Source organism: Hemiscyllium ocellatum, chromosome 10 (genome assembly GCF_020745735.1).
Source record: "Hemiscyllium ocellatum isolate sHemOce1 chromosome 10, sHemOce1.pat.X.cur, whole genome shotgun sequence".
NCBI lineage: Eukaryota > Metazoa > Chordata > Chondrichthyes > Orectolobiformes > Hemiscylliidae > Hemiscyllium > Hemiscyllium ocellatum.
In genome coordinates, this window is record NC_083410.1 from 70,188,744 (window position 1) to 70,204,784 (window position 16,041).

Consider the following 16,041-nt stretch of genomic DNA (forward strand, 5'->3'; position numbering starts at 1 on the left):
GAGATTCGGTCACTGAATGCATATGCAGAGGAGGTAGATTTTTTAAAATATCAAGAAGTTGAGAGCTATGTGGAGCTGGCATTTCGGAAAAGGTGAGACCTGGCAGAGCAGGATAATGGCAGGATAGACTTGAAGAGATGAATCTCTAGAGTCATAGTCATAGAGATGTACAGCATGGAAACAGACCCTTCGGTCCAACCTGTCCACACCGACCAGATATCCAAATCCAATCTGGTCCCACCTGCCAGCACCCGGCCCATATCTCTACTGCTGCTGCTTTTTCTTGAGTACTTATATTCTTACCAGCAATGCCAACACCCCAAAAAAGCTGACCCAGCACATTGGTTTGACGTTTTCCTACACTGCAGAGTCCAAGGATTATTGAGTAATTTCTAGAATTCAAATGTGAACAGCACTCAACACTTAATTTCTTCTACTCTTCTACCTGCATTGTTAACTAAGCAGAATTTGTGAACTGTTATGGAGACAAGGTTCTGGAATGACTGGATTATTGAGTATATGGCATTCAAGAATAGGTCCTCCAATAGTAAGAGAAGCAAATATGTAGGGAGATCTCAGATATATGTCAACATAATAAGGTTGCAATAATGGGGGATTTTATTTTTCCAAACTTTGACCAGGGCTACCATTGTGTTGAAGATTTGGATGGTGAAAAATTTGTTCATAAAACTTGTTCAAGTATGTTCATAAAATTTTCTTTATCAATATGTGAATGTTCCTACTAGAGAAGGAGCAAAACTAGACCTTCATTTGGGCAATAAGGCAAGGCAGGTGACTGAAGTAAAAGTGGGGGAACACTTTTAGTCTAGCAATCATAATTCTATTAGTTTCAAAATGCGTAGGAAAAAGGATAAGCCTTCCATGGAAGTCGACGTTTTTAATTGGATTAAGACATATTTTAAGGGTATGGGACAAGAACTACCAAAACATGATTGAACTAGACTGTTCGCAAGCAAAAGGGTGTCTGAAAAATGGAAGGTATACAAGAGTGATGATAGTTCAGAGGCACTATTTTCCTGTTAGAGTGAAGGGTAGGGCTGGTAAGATTAAGGACCATTGGATGAATAAAGATATTGAGGTTCTAGTCAAGAATAAAAGAGAATTTTATTTTAGAAATATTCAACTTGATTCAGTTGAATCTCTTAACCAATATCAAGTGTGTCAGGGCATTCTTAAGAACAAAACCAGGAAGGCAAAGAGAGGATATGAGATAGCTGTGGCAGATAAGATTAAGGGTAATCCAAAGAGATTCTACAAATACATTAAGAGCAAGAGGTTAATTAGAGAGAGGGTAGGACCTCTTAATGATCAGTTGAACCACAGGAGATGGGAGAGATACTAAATGAATATTTTGTCAGTTTTTACTGTGGAGAAAGAAATTGAGTCTAGAGAATACAGAGAAATAAACGTTGATATTTTAAAAACAGTTCACATTATAGAAAAGGAAGTTTGGGAGGTCTAAGGGAACATACAGGTGGATAAATCTCTGGGATTTGATCTAATGTAGCCCAGAATGTTGTGGGAAGTAAAGGAGGAAATTGCGAGACCCCTTGCAGAAATATTAGCATTATTAATAACTATGGTTGATGACTAAAGGGTGTGTAAAATTCCACCTTTGTTTTAGAAAGATTTAAGGAGAAACTGGGAAACTATAGATTTGAGTCTGACTTTGGTTGTGTGTAAATTGTTGGAGATAATTATAAAAGATAAGATTTATTGACATTTAGAGAGGCAAATATTGATTAAGGATAGTCAGCATGGTTTTGTATGAGGAAAACAGTGTTTCACAAATTTGATTGAGTTTTTTGAGCAAGTAACCCAAAATAGTGATGGTGGCAGAGCAGTAGACATTGTTAATTTGGATTTAGTAAAGCCTTTGATAAGGTTCTGCATGGTAGACAAATTAGTAAAGTTAGTTCACATGGAATTCAGGTAAGCTTGCCAATTGGAAACAAAATTGGCTTAACGTCCGGAGACAGAGGGTAGTGGTGGTGGGAGTGGGGGGGAGGAAATGCTTTTCAGACTGAAGACCTGTCACCAGTGGTGTTCCAGACAGATCAGTTCTGGGTTCTCTTTTTGTTTGTCATTTATATAAATGACTTAGATGAGAGTATAAAAGGCATAGTTAGAAAGTTTGCAAATGACACCAAAATTGGCATAGTAGAAAGTGAAGTAGGTTCTCGAAGATTGCAAAGGGATCTTCATCAAATGGGCTGAAAAATGGCTGATTGAGTTCATTCTGGATAAATGTGAGGTATTGTGGGACAGGAGCAGGCAGGTGGCACTTGTTTAATTTGGGATTATGTTTAGCATGGACTGGTTGGACCAAAGGGTCTGTTTCCATGCTGTATGACTCTTATGAAAAGGAAGCTAGATAAAAGTGGAGGAGTAGCACTCTTAATCAAGAATGGCATTTGTGCACTAGGTCCTAATTAGTTTAGTTCAGGAATTTGGGATAAAGAAATTGTTTGGGTGGAGATGAAAAATAGTAAAGGAAAATAATTCATGAACGAGAGATGTCTAAAGGCCCCAAATAGTAACACTATTGGAGGACGAAGTAAACAAAAGAAATAATTCACGTAAGAGACAGCAATAACCATGGATGATTTTGATTTATATATAAATTTAAAAGACTAGATTGACAAAGGTAACTTGGATGAAGAGTTCATACAATGCTTTTGAGAGTGTTTCTTTGAGCAGCATGTTCTGGAACTAATCAGAAAACAGGCTACACTCAACTTGGTGTTGTGTCCGGTAACAGGATTAATGAATTAACTGATGCCAGTATTTTAGCTATTCTTTTCTTGATATTACATGAGCTGAATTAAATGGACTCATAATTGCTGGGGATCTCGAAAGGACACCAAGATGGTTCATCCATTCAGCACTACTAGCTGAAAATTGTTGCAGATGCTTCAGCCTTCTCTTTTGCATTGATGATGTGTTGGGTTCCTGCATTATTGAGGATCAATTTGTTTATGGCACCTCTCCCTTTACTTGTCCATCTCCCTTGTCTGCTAGAAGTGGTAGGACTATAGACCTTGGATCTGATTCATTGGTTGTGGAATTGCTTAGCACTCTCTATCACTTACTAGTTATTCTGTATGGAGGAGAAAGTGAGGACTGTAGATGCTAGAGATTAGAGCAACACATTTTCAGTACTTATTCTGTATGACATCCAAACCCTTATTTATAGCTTCACCAGGTTTATACCTCATTTTATGTAAGTCTTGTGCTGCACCTGACAAACCCTCCTGCACTCTTCTTTGAAATGGTTTTGATTTATTTGTGTTATGAGGTTGTTGATTGATTGTGTTGATGTACAATTTAGCTGTTGCCTATGGCTTAGTCTTGAGTTTTATGATCTGTTCAAAGTCTGTCACATATTGCATGGTGATAGTGTCCTACAACAAAGTGGAGGGTGTCTCCACAAGGATTGCATGTTGGTCACCCTTACTAATACTGTCACGGACAGATGCATCTATGATAGATTAGTGAGGAAGAGCTCAGGTATGTTTTTATCTCTCAAGGTTCCCTCCTCACCTGCTGCAGACCCATTCAACCGATGTTCAGTGGTGGTTCTTTGTGGTGCACATGGAAGTTCCCCCACCCAAATGTGCGCATTTGTTCCCACTGTTCTTGCTCCAAGTGTTGTTCAACAATGGAGGAATGATGATTCAGGAGGAGGGGAGGGGCAGTACATGGTAATCAGGTTTCCTTGTCCATGTCTGACTTAGTGACATGAGACTTTGTGCAGTCCAAAATGAATGTGAAGAATTCCTAGGGCAACTCCTAGCTTCATACTGCTGTGTCACCATCTCTGTGTGTGATTATGTCCAGTTTTTGGTTGTCTAGTCTGAGAGCTCGCCCAGTTTAGTAAGTGAGAAGAACTTTGCAGGGTAGAAAGAGCTGTGTTTGCCATTGTCATTTCCAGTGTCTTGGCTGATACAGATGGTTTCAGTTTCATTCCTCTTTTCCTTTCTAGCATAGCAGTTAATCTGCAGAAGCTGATGAAAATGGAACTACCTAGACCTAACACAGTGTTTTGTTAATGAATGATAATTGCTTGTGTGATCATGCATTTTGTGTAATTTGTAATTACAAATGGTAGCTCATACAGTGTTTTGGGTTTTATTCATGGAAAGGGAGTGTTTTTTTAAGAGAAATGCAATTATATTTGCAGTTCCAGCTGTTCTTCTATAGCCATTGTGACCTCAACCTCTGCTATAAGTCCCATCATGTGCAATTTGTGATAGCCATTTGAAACAAAGACCATATGAACTTTGAACTATTCCAATATGCTTCTTAAAAAATCTAGCAAACCAAGTAAAGTCTAGGATAAAAACTTTATTCTTCCAGCATTTGAGACGAGTCTTAGGCTTTATTGGTTGGGTGGTGTAATGGAATGAAATGTTAGATTAGGTTAGATTCCTTACAGAGTGGAAACAGGCCCTCCGGCCCAACAAGTCCGAAGAGCAACCCACCCAGACCCATTCCCCTCCATTTACCTCTGACAAATGCAGAAAATTATTATATTTCCCACAGAAAGCAGCAGTTGTGTGGTAAACTTAAATAGGAACAGGAGTAGGTCAAGTACCTCCTTGAGCATGCTCTACCAATGAATTACATCAGAGCTGGTCTGTATCTTAATTCAATCTGCCTTAGTTCCATACTCCTTAATACAATTGCCTAACTAAAATGCATCAATCACATTTATTAAATTTTCAAAGGATTAGTCTCAACAATTTTTCTGGAAGGCTATTTTCCATTTTCATTAACCCTTTTTTTTTGGAAAAGTGCTTTTTGACATCAACCCAAAGTAGCCTGGTTCTAATTTTAAGGCTATGTCCTTTTACTTTAGTTCTCATCACTGAATATAGCATTCTCCTGGCTTCCCTGGCAAATCATTCAGCTCTCTTAAACACCTCAATTTGATCATGCCTACATTTTCTCTACGCAGGGACTGCAACTAGTCCATATAATTTGACTCTTTTAGCCCAAAATATATTAGGCAGATCTGCTTTGATGCCATTATATACCTCCAGGGGTGCATTGCTCAGAATTGAATGCATTTCTTTCAATGGGAACTAAGCACGGGACTTCACAGCCAAAATTGCTTCCTCGCCCATCACATTCCACCACATACCTTGAAGTAAATGTCAACAATCCACAAGTCTTTTGAATTGTTTTGAACCTGTCCACTAGCTGCTTCAAATTTCTGTAGTTTAATTCTGTTCTTCCACAGTTTCTAGTTGTTCACCATTTAGAAAATATTGAAGTATCCTTGATGCAAGACTTCAGCTTTACCTATTTCTCCTAATGTATCAATTTTGCACTGTGATTTTCTGCTTTAATTTAACTTATTCACTGTACTATGTATTTAGTATCATCATCAAATTGGATATTTGGTTCTGTTGCTTTGTCATTTATAAACAGAGTGAAAAGTTGAAGATCCAGCTCCAGTATTCTGTGGCAACCCCCCAATTAATCTGAGTACATAATCTCACTGTCTTCTCCCGACTGAAGGAAGTGTCTGTAGATATATAAAATAACTGCATTGCACAAGAGACTACCTACAAAAGTTAGCTGCATAGAACTGGAATTAACAGCAGTGTTTACGTAGAACATGGAACTGTTCAGCACAGGAATGGGCCCTTAGCCCACAATGTTGCGCCTAATACGATTTGGCATCAGGTTTGGCACAGCATCATTGGTCTAACTGTTCCTATGCTGCACAGTTTTACGTTCAAAGTAAACACTGCAGTTAATTCCAGTTCTATGCAGCTAACCTTTCTTAGTAGACTCTTGTACAATGTTATATTGCCAGAGACACTTCCTTTATCTCTCCCATTACCTCTGCAAAAAAAAACATTTGTATGAATGCAAGTAATGTTTGCTAAATTCCTGCTGGTGCTTTCAGCATTTCATATCTGTTCTGATGCTCAGTCACTCTACACTGAGTTTTGGATTTTAGTAACTTCACGGTAATAAACTCGAGACTGAAAAACCTAGAATTTCCAAAAGACAGACCATCTTGATTTGCTGCTCTAGGAAAAGAAAATACAATATGGTGACAGATAATGATAGCAAATGTTACCTATAAAAAGCCAATTATTTTATGTTTCATTGCATGTTTTTTACAGTTATAATGTGTTGTACATGGAGCTTCCCAGAATCCAATTGTTTTAGCAGCTTCTGGCAACACGTACCTTTGAGTGCACCCTTGAGAATGAGCTACTTTTTAAACAGAAATTGAAGACCTAGTAATATGTTAGTTTACCAGATATACACCTAACGACAACATTTTAGCATTTATATTTTATAGTAATTTTCACCATTATTTAAAGAAAACAAGTATAAACTAAGATGGTGCACTCACAATCTAGTTTACTCATTAAAAAATTGTTCCTTTTAATGCTATCCTGTAAAAAGAGCTAAAATCAATGACATCCCCTCGCCAACCCACCACCAGTCTTGACTTTTTAGATCTTGAACCAGCAACTTTCCTGTTGCACTGCTCATTGTGAGTTGCAGGATATAGCCTAAATTTAGTATATAAAGCAAGAGGAAAAGCAAAATTATGCGTAATTTGTGATTTAGAGAAGGGTGAAATATGCTCAGTGACAATAATGTACATATTTTTGAATTGGCCGAATAGGAGTTAATTACAGAACGTAGTATTTTTGTTGTAGGCATTATGTAAAATGTCGAGAGTGTGGTGCTGGAAAAGCACAGCAGATTAGGCAGCATCCAAGGAGGAGGAGAATCAATGTTTCGGGCATAATACCTTCATCAGAAATTCCTGATCTGTGCTTTTCCAGCACCACACTCTTGATTCTGATGTCCAGCATCTGCAGTCCTCACTTTCTCCATTTATTTAAAATGTGGTCTACAAACAACTTTTAAAATATAGAGATCATAGATGGTGCTTACTTAATGTGCACTATAGAAAGAGCTTGCTTTTGTCTACTACCATAAGATCCTAAAGATTTCCCAAACCTTTTACAACAAATAGATTTTTTTTGAAGTGTACTCAATGTTACATTCATAAAAATAATCATTTGTTTTGGCCTCAGCAAACGAGTAGCAAATGGATCTAGTTAACTTATTAATCTGATTTTAGCATGTTGGTTTGAAGGTGAAGAATAAATGCTTTGCTCAACTTCAAATTGTTCCAAGCAATACTCCCTCCTCATGTTTGTTCCTTTTTGGGAGTCCTCCAACTTAAGTACATGGGGTTTCTCAATGGCAATTGGTACACAGGGAACATTGGTACAAAGTGGTCCTTTACATCCATCTGAATAGTTCAGGGCCTTACCCAAAAAGGCAACTATCAAAAGTACTGTATTTTCTGCATAACACTGAAATATTATCTTAGATTTCATTATGACTTTGAACTTATAACCCTGTGATTCAATATCAGGGTGCCCAAAAATGAACCAAAGTGATACTTAATGTATTTTTGATATTGGGTGTATACAGAAATAAAGTTTGTAAGGTTTCTTTTCCAGTAATTATTTGATTCTGAGAAGTCTGGATTTTCTGTGCAATTTCTTTTTAAGATACGAGAAGTATGGCCGGTAAGGCAGAGAAACTTAGACGTTGGATTAATATATACAATTATGATGTTGTAGCTCTTACGGAGATTGGATCAAGAGAGGGACAAGACTGGCAGGTTAAGCTTCTGGGTTTTAGATGTTACAGTGTGATAGAGAGGGACGTAAAAGAAGTTGGGAAGTTACGTTAGTGAATAGGGAGATTATCACTCCTTTAGTGAGGGAGGGCACCTCCAGCAAGGCCATATTGGTAAAGGTCAGGAATAGAAAGGGAGCAGTCATGTTGAGATTGTACTACAGGCTACCCAACAGCCAAAAAGGTGATAGAGGAACAGATAAGTGGACATATTATGGGAAAGTGTGAAAACAATGTGATTGTTTTAGTGGGCGATTTTAACTTACCCTTTTTTACGTCCCTTAGTGCCAGGAGCTTGGAATGTAGACTAGGAAATTTTGTTTGAGAGTAAATCCACATCTGGAATGTGGGAATCTATTATAGGCCAGTTATAGAGTCTTCGAGATGTACAGCATGGAAACAGACGTTTCGGTCCAGGCCAACCAGATATCCCAATCCAATCTAGTACCACCTGTTAGCACTCAGCCCACATTCTTCCAAACTCTTCCTATTCTTATAACTATCCAAATGCCTTTTAAATGTTGCAGTTGTACCTGCCTCCACCGTTTCCTCTGGCAGATCATTCCATACATGTACCACCCTCTGTGTGAAAAAGTTGCCCCTTAGGTCTCTTTTATATATCTTTCCCCTCTTACCCTAAACCTATGCCCTCTAGTTCTGGACTCCCCCACCCCAGGGAAAAGACTGTCTATTTGTCCTATCCATGCCCCTCATAATTTTGTAAACCTCGATAAGGTCACCACTCAATCTCTGACGCTCCAGCCTGTCAGCCTCACCCTGCAGTTCAAATCCTCGAACTCCGGCAACATCCTTGTAAATCTTTTCTGAACCCTTTCAAGTTTCACAACATCTTTCTGATAGGAAGGAGACCAGAATTGCACGCAATATTCCAACAGTGGCCTAACCAATGTCAGGCCGCAACATGACCTCCCAACTCCTCTATTCAATACTCTGACGAATAAAGAAAAGCATACCAAACGCCGCCTTCGCTATCCTATCTACCTGTGACTCCACTTTCACGGAGCTATGAACCTCTACTCCAAGATCTACGTGTTCAACAAAACTTCCTAGGACCTTACCATTAAGTGTATAAGACCTGCTAAGATTTGCTTTCCCAAAATGCAGCACCTTGCATTTATCTGAATTAAACTCCATCTGCCACATCTCAGCCCATTGGCCCATCTGGTCAAGATCCTGTTGTAATCGGAGATAACCTTCGCTGTTCACTACACCTCCAGTTTTGGTGTCATCTGCAAACTTACTAACTATACCTCTTAGGCTCTCATCCAAATCATTTATGTAAATGATGAAAAGTAGAGGACCCAACACTTGTGTTAGAGACCCTTGTGGCACTCCACTGGTCACAGGCCTCCATTCTGAAAAACAACCTTCCACCACCACCGTCTGTCTTCTATTTTTGACCCAGTTCTGATTCCAAATAGGTAGTTCTCCCTCGATTCTGTGAGTTGTAACCTTGCTAATCACTCTCCCATAGGAAACCTTGTCAAACACCTTACTGAAGTCCATATAGATCACATCTACCGCTCTGCCCTCATCAGTCCTCTTTGTTACTTCTTCAAAAAACTCAATCAAGTTTGTGAGACAAGATTTCCCACGCACAAAGCCATGTTGACGATCCCTAATCAGTCCTCGCTTTTCCAAATACATGTACATCCTGTCCCTCAGAATTCCCTCCAACAACTTGCCCACCACTGATGTCAGGCTCACTGGTCTATAGTTCCCTGCCGTGTCCTTACCACCCTTCATAAACAATGGCACCACGTTAGCCAACCTCCAGTCTTCCGACATCTCACCTGTAGCCATCCATGATACAAGTGTCTCAGCAGGAAGCCCAGCAATCACTTCCCTAGCTTCCCACAGTTCTACAGTACGCCTGATCAGGTCCTGGGGATTTAGCAATCTTTATGCATTTCAAGATATCCAGCACTTCCTCCTCTGAAATATGGACATTTTTCCAGATGTCACCATCTATTTCCCTACATTCTATATCTTCCATGTCCTTTTCCACAGTAAATACTGATGCCAGTTGATTTAGAGTTTGGGAGTTTTCCCATGAAAATGAAAGAGAAGGATGGCAAGATTTGGGAAGCCTGGATAATAAGAGAAATTAGGAGAAAGTAAGGACTGCAGATGTTGGAGATCAGAGTCTGGAGTGTGGTGCTGAAATAGCACAGCAGGTCAGGCAACATCCAAAGCAGGAGAATCGACGTTTCGTGCATAAGCCCTACAGGAAAGTGCTCATTCCTTATGAAGGGCTGTTCTCGACTCTCACTCTCTCAATTCTGAGAAGAGAAGTTGAGTGCTTTGTCAAAAAGAAAAAGGCGTACAGAAGGTTTGGGAAATGGAAGACAGACAGACCACTTGAAAAATACAATGATAGCAGAAAAGAACTCGAGGAATTAGGGCTAAAAGAGACAATGGCAAATAAGATTAAGGAAAATCCCATGGCATTTTATACATATATCTGGAACAACAGGGGAGCTAGGGAAAGGGTAGGTCCCCTTTAGGACAAAGGAAGGAATTTTGTGCGTAGAGCCAGAGGAAATGTGTGAGGTCCTTAATGAATACTTTGCATCAGTATTTACAAAGGAGAAGAACATGATGAATAGTGTGTCTTGGGAGGGGTATGTTGGTGTTCTGGAGCATGGCAATGTGAAATAGGAAGAGGTGTTAGATATTTCAAAACGCATTAAGGTAGACAAGTCCCCAGAATCTGATGGGATCTATCCTAGAATGCTGAGGGAGGCAGGTGATGACATTTCTGCGGCCTCGTATGAAATCTCTGATTCCTCTTTAGTCACGGAAGTCCCAGAGGACTGGAGAATAGCCAACATTGTTCATTTGTTTAAGGGCAACAGGGATAATTTGGGAAATTACATGCCATTGATCCTTACATCAGTGGTAGGGAAATTATTGAAGATACTTCAGGACAGGATTTATTCACATTTGGCCTTATTAGCGATAGGCAGTATGGCATTGTGCAGGAAAGATCATGTCTCATAAACTTAATTAAATATTTTGACAAAGTGGCAAAGGTGATTGAGGGTAGCACAGTAGATGTGTTATCGCTATGTATTTTCACAAGACCTTTGACAAGGTTCCCCGTGGCAGGCTGATATAAAATGTGAAGTCACATGGGATACGCGGTGAGCTGATAAAATGAATACAGAACTGGATTAGTCTTTAAAAGACAGAGTAGCAGTGGAAGGATATTCTTCTGACTGGAGATCTGTGACCAGTGGTGTTCTGCAGTGATCCGTGCTGGGACTCCTGTTGTTTGTAATATATGTCAATGCTTTGGAGGAGAAAATAGGTGGCCTGATTAGTAAGTTTGCAGATGTCACAATGATTGGGGGAGCTGTGGATGTTGAGGAGGATTGTTGGTGGTTACAGCAGGATATAAGATGATGACTTGGGTGGAATAATGGCAGGTGGTGTTTAATTGGACAAATGCAAGGTGATGAACTTTGGAAGGTCTAATGCAGGAGCGAAGTATACGTAAATGGCAGAACCCTTAGTTGCATCAACATAAAGAGAGATCTATGTGTACAGATCCACAGATCCCTGAAATTGGCAAAACAAGTGGATAAAATGGCCAAGAAGGCATTTGACATACTTGCCTTCATTAGTCAGGCATAAAGTATAAAAATTGGCAAACCATGTTGCAGCTGTATTGAACATTAATTATGCCGTATTTGTGCACAGTTCTGTGACACACAGTTCCTATGTCACATTTACATGAAGGATGTGGATGCTTTGCAAAGGGTGCAGACATTTTTTAACACGTTTTCTGGTTTGGATGGCATTGGCTATGTGCAACGTTTAGACAAACTTGATTTGCTTTCACTTGAACAGCAAAGGATATGTGGTGATGTGATAGAAGAAAATTATGAGGCATGGCTAGAATGGAAAATTAGAGGCTTTTTCCCAGGATAGAAATGTCAGTTACTAGCAGATATAGGTTTAAGGTAAATGGGAATACACTTAAAAGGAGATAATGAGAGGCACGGGTGGTGGTGAATGCAGATACATTTAAGAGGTATCTTGATATATGAATAGGCAGGGAAAAGTGGATACAGACCACGTAGAGGCAAAAGATTTTTAGTTGAGAAAGGCATGGTGTAGGTGCAGCATTGGTGGAGCAAAGGGCCTGTTCCGTGGGCTATATCATTCTTTGTTATTGTATCCTTGTATTTCTGTGTTTTACTACTGCTAAATCTCAATAATACTAATAACAGATTTGCCATGAATTACAAAACCTACGTAATCATTCACTCAGTAATTAGAACCAGTGCAACAGAACACCCTTCTGAAATCTTGGTTTCATACAAGACAGATTTAACTTGAAGCCAGCATTCAATCTCCAATAGAAACTGGCAGTAGATTGTGTTGCTTCAGTGTGCAGTTTGCTAATTTGAAATAATGCATTGGTGCATTCTACAAGATGTAGTTTCTTCTTAAATATGTTGTATGCGTGTTTGGGGATCTATAGTATTTTGGGGAAAAAGATTCTGTTCAGTCAGAAACATCTCACACTCAGAAATGCTGTACTTTTATACCACAAGTGACCTATGAATTTCTATTGGCAGAAATCCAATCAGACCTACAAATATGAAGCAAATGCCAGGGAAAAGATAAATCTATGGAAGTGGGCAGTACTAATAATAGATTCTTGATTACCCACAATGCAAATTGGTAGATCCATGTGCGTCGTGCAAATTAAATTTTGAAAAGATAACAAAGGCCAGTAATCATAGAAAACAAATTGAAACTTTTTGTTTGTTTTAGTTGTAGTCATTTAATTCAATGTAATACAGTTGAGAACATAGAGGAAGAGAGAACTTATCTGAATGAGTTGCAACAGATTTCTGTAGAAATTCACGAAGAATGTGTACTGTCTCCTGTCATTCTAATATTCCTGCAGGGGTTAGTAAAATAATAGCTGCTGATGTGACTCAGAAAATAGCAGGAATCTGCTTTATAGACACTTGACAAGCTGCACTCATCATTGTAACACTCTCTATGTTACTCAATAGATCCTATTCCATCTCGAATCAGAAATATTACTACACTGCTTAATACACTAGTTACAAAGTCATTTATAGGACAAAGGATCTTGAAATGCTTTGCATTAAACATTAGAATGTTTGGTACTGTTACTTGGCAAGTGTAATGAAAACACAAGGAATAATCATGAAAATTGTCTGTTAACATTTATAGTTTAAATGAATTGTCCAGCTTATCTGATACCTTACTGGACTGGGACCTGACTTGAGGCCAGGACATTGAACTCCATACCATTTATTTTGCAAACCTTTGTGGAAACTTAACATATGGCCAATTGGTAAATAAAATTGAGAATTGTAACTTGAATTGTGTTTGTTCAGCGAGTGTGGCCTTTTCCAACACCCGTTGCAGTTGAGTTCTTCCATTGTACTAAAATACAATGACTACATTCCAGTACAGATTAGAATGTTCTGTCACATTTCATTGGATACATTATTTGGATACATAAACATTAACATCTTTACAGGTCAGTCCTTGGATTTATGACTTTAAGTGGTAATGTTCATTCTAAATAATATCATCAAGTTTGAGAATCAGTTAAGTAGTCATGGAATGAAAAATGATTCTACAATATAAACACTACCGAAGATAGCTTCCATGTTATGTATGATTTAAGGGTTATGATTAGGCCCAAGACTAGACAGAGGTTCAAATCTATCAGGCAGTTTAAAACAAATCTGTGCTAATGCTTTAACTCTGCCTTTACTACAATTATGTTTGAACTGCAAAGTCACAGGTATAATAACCAGAAACAACATTGTTTTAATTTTAAAAAAAACACATAGTTTAGTCTGTTATTGAATGGAAATAAATTCAAAAACTCAATATTTTGTAAAGGACCTAGCACTTTCATATGGTGATGTAAAAGGTCTCAAGTGTCATAAAATATTAACTGACCATGTCATTTCATACTTTTTGGCATTCTTACATTGTTGTTGTCTAAATATGCACCTAATTGTGACTTTTTGTTTTGCTAGGATTTATCTGGATCCATCGACGATTTACCAACAGGGACAGAAGGTACACTAAGTTCTGGAGTGAGTGCTTCAGGATCCTCAAGTGGCCAAGGAGAACCAAGTAATCCTGCACAATCTCCCTTCTCCCCTCATGCTTCGCCTCATCTGTCTGGTATCCGGGGCCCCTCCCCCTCTCCTGTTGGTTCTCCTGTTGGAAGCAATCAGTCCAGGTCTGGACCCCTGTCCCCAGCAGGTGTACCAGGTAATTGTATATTTTGTTTTGGGTAGATGTTCTAGAATAATAGAATGGTCTGTTTTTGTACAGTAACATTCGGCCTTTGAAGTTTGTGTATTGTTCTTTTTCATATGCTCCACCTAGTCTAATCTCTAACTCCTACTTGCTTTTGTTATTTCTGTTCTTCATACATCTGCTTAAATTCTTTTCAAAAGCATATCTGGCTGTTTTATCAAAAGTTTCATTCAAAGAAAAATTATACAATGTTATTCTGTGTAAGCATATTTTTATACTTCTCAAGTTTTTATTCTGAATATCTTAATTTTATACCAATTCTCCAGTTTACCAATTGGGATATAAGCAGAAGGTGCTGGAGAAAGTTAAGGCTGGAGTCATCCGTGGTGAAAGGATTCCAAAGAAGAGCCAAATTGGTCTTGTAATAGTAACTCTTTTTTTTAATAGTTCCAGCACTTTCTGTTTTAATACCAATCATTGGAAATATTCTATCACTCTTAACTTTAATTATCCCTTGTAATCTTTAAGAAATCTATTGGGCTCTTCTTAACCTGTTCAGCTGTTGTAAAAGAAATTCTCAACTGTCTCCTTTTAACTCAATCATTCAGGTAACATTTGCATTCCTGAACTTTTTCTGTTGCTTTTGCATCCTTCTTACAATGGATAAAGAGCATACAGGTTCTGGTTGCGAACGGGTTCATAAGTACATAAAATGTTTATATGTTGGGTCTTTAAAATTACATCCTTGTATGAGATTGTGTTTATAAATATGAGCATTAGTTAAGTTGGACATTCATAAATCAGAGACTCCCTGTACAATACTTCAGCTGTCACATGAGAGATTTAAGTTCAGTACTGACTCTTCCCTTTTGTATTATGTGCCCTTGAATATAAAACAAAGGATTTTATTTGCTTCCCTTGTACCTGTTTATCCTGCCAACTTTAATGAACTACACACTAGCGATCAGTTCTTGCATTGTGTTTTTCTTTCCTTAGTCTTACTTTCATGATGTATTATTATAACACAGACAGCAGGCCAAATCAAATCATCCTCCCTATCTGTGGATTTGCAACATATTAAAATTAAAATTTTAATAAATGTTCAATTTCCCTCAGTTGTGCAATTGTTCCTCACCAAATTTTACAAATAACAGATAATCAGACACCTTTTTTTAAAAAAATTGGCAATTTAGCATTAACAATGTCACTTTAGCAGACCATGGATAAGCAACAAGGCAATCTAATCAATATCAATGAACCCAATCCCCTCTGCACTCTTGTAGACAGACAGACACAGTTAAGGGACCACTTTAAAAAAAATTGTAATTGTCTTGTTTAATGTTTTTGTACCAAACCTTCATAAATCTTGGTTAATGGGGATGTTCATAGGCAAGTAAACTGTAAGACTTGCTTGAATTCCAAAGTCACCGATTCATGCAAACAGCTTCCACAGATCACTGGATGCTTCTACATATGTCTCATAGTCTGTGGATTTTTTTCCCAAACTTTTCATAAACTCGATAACTGGATACAAACTAGAAAGCAACCAAAACTCCATTCAGCACCTTTACAACCACACTGTCTTCTGACCAAAACAAAGGGAGGTGATGGCCTAGTGGTATCATCTTTAGACTGTTGATCAGGAGAGCTAGGTAATGTTCTGAGGACTCAAGTTTGAATCCTGCCATGGCAGATGGTGGAATTTGAATTCAATAATCATCTGGAATTAGAGTCTAATGATGACTGTGAAAATATTGTAGATCGTAAGAAAAACCCCATTTAGTTTACTAATGTCCTTTAGGGAAGAGAACTATTATCCTCACTTGGACTGACCTAAATGTGACTGCAGGTCCACAGTAACATGGTTGACTCTTGACATGTGTCTTGGGCAGTTAGGGATGGGCAATAAATGCTGACCAAGCAAGCCATGTCCATGTCCTGCGAATGAATATAAAAGAAACCGAGACCAAACCAGTTCAAACTATCTTTTTCGAGCATTCGCTGTGACTGGCAAATCAGCACAGTTCTGCCCTT

General features: G+C 38.4%; 1 protein-coding gene across 12 annotated transcripts in view; it reads left to right on the forward strand.

The window, feature by feature from the left end:
* arid1b (AT-rich interactive domain 1B) overlaps positions 1-16,041 on the forward strand; it is a 609,086-nt gene that overhangs the window by 392,180 nt on the left and 200,865 nt on the right. For all 12 annotated transcript variants that reach the window (XM_060831573.1, XM_060831574.1, XM_060831575.1 and 9 more), the window contains exon 5: positions 13,779-14,019. In XM_060831573.1, the coding sequence (XP_060687556.1) occupies positions 13,779-14,019 (241 nt within the window). The remainder of the gene's footprint in view (positions 1-13,778; positions 14,020-16,041) is intronic.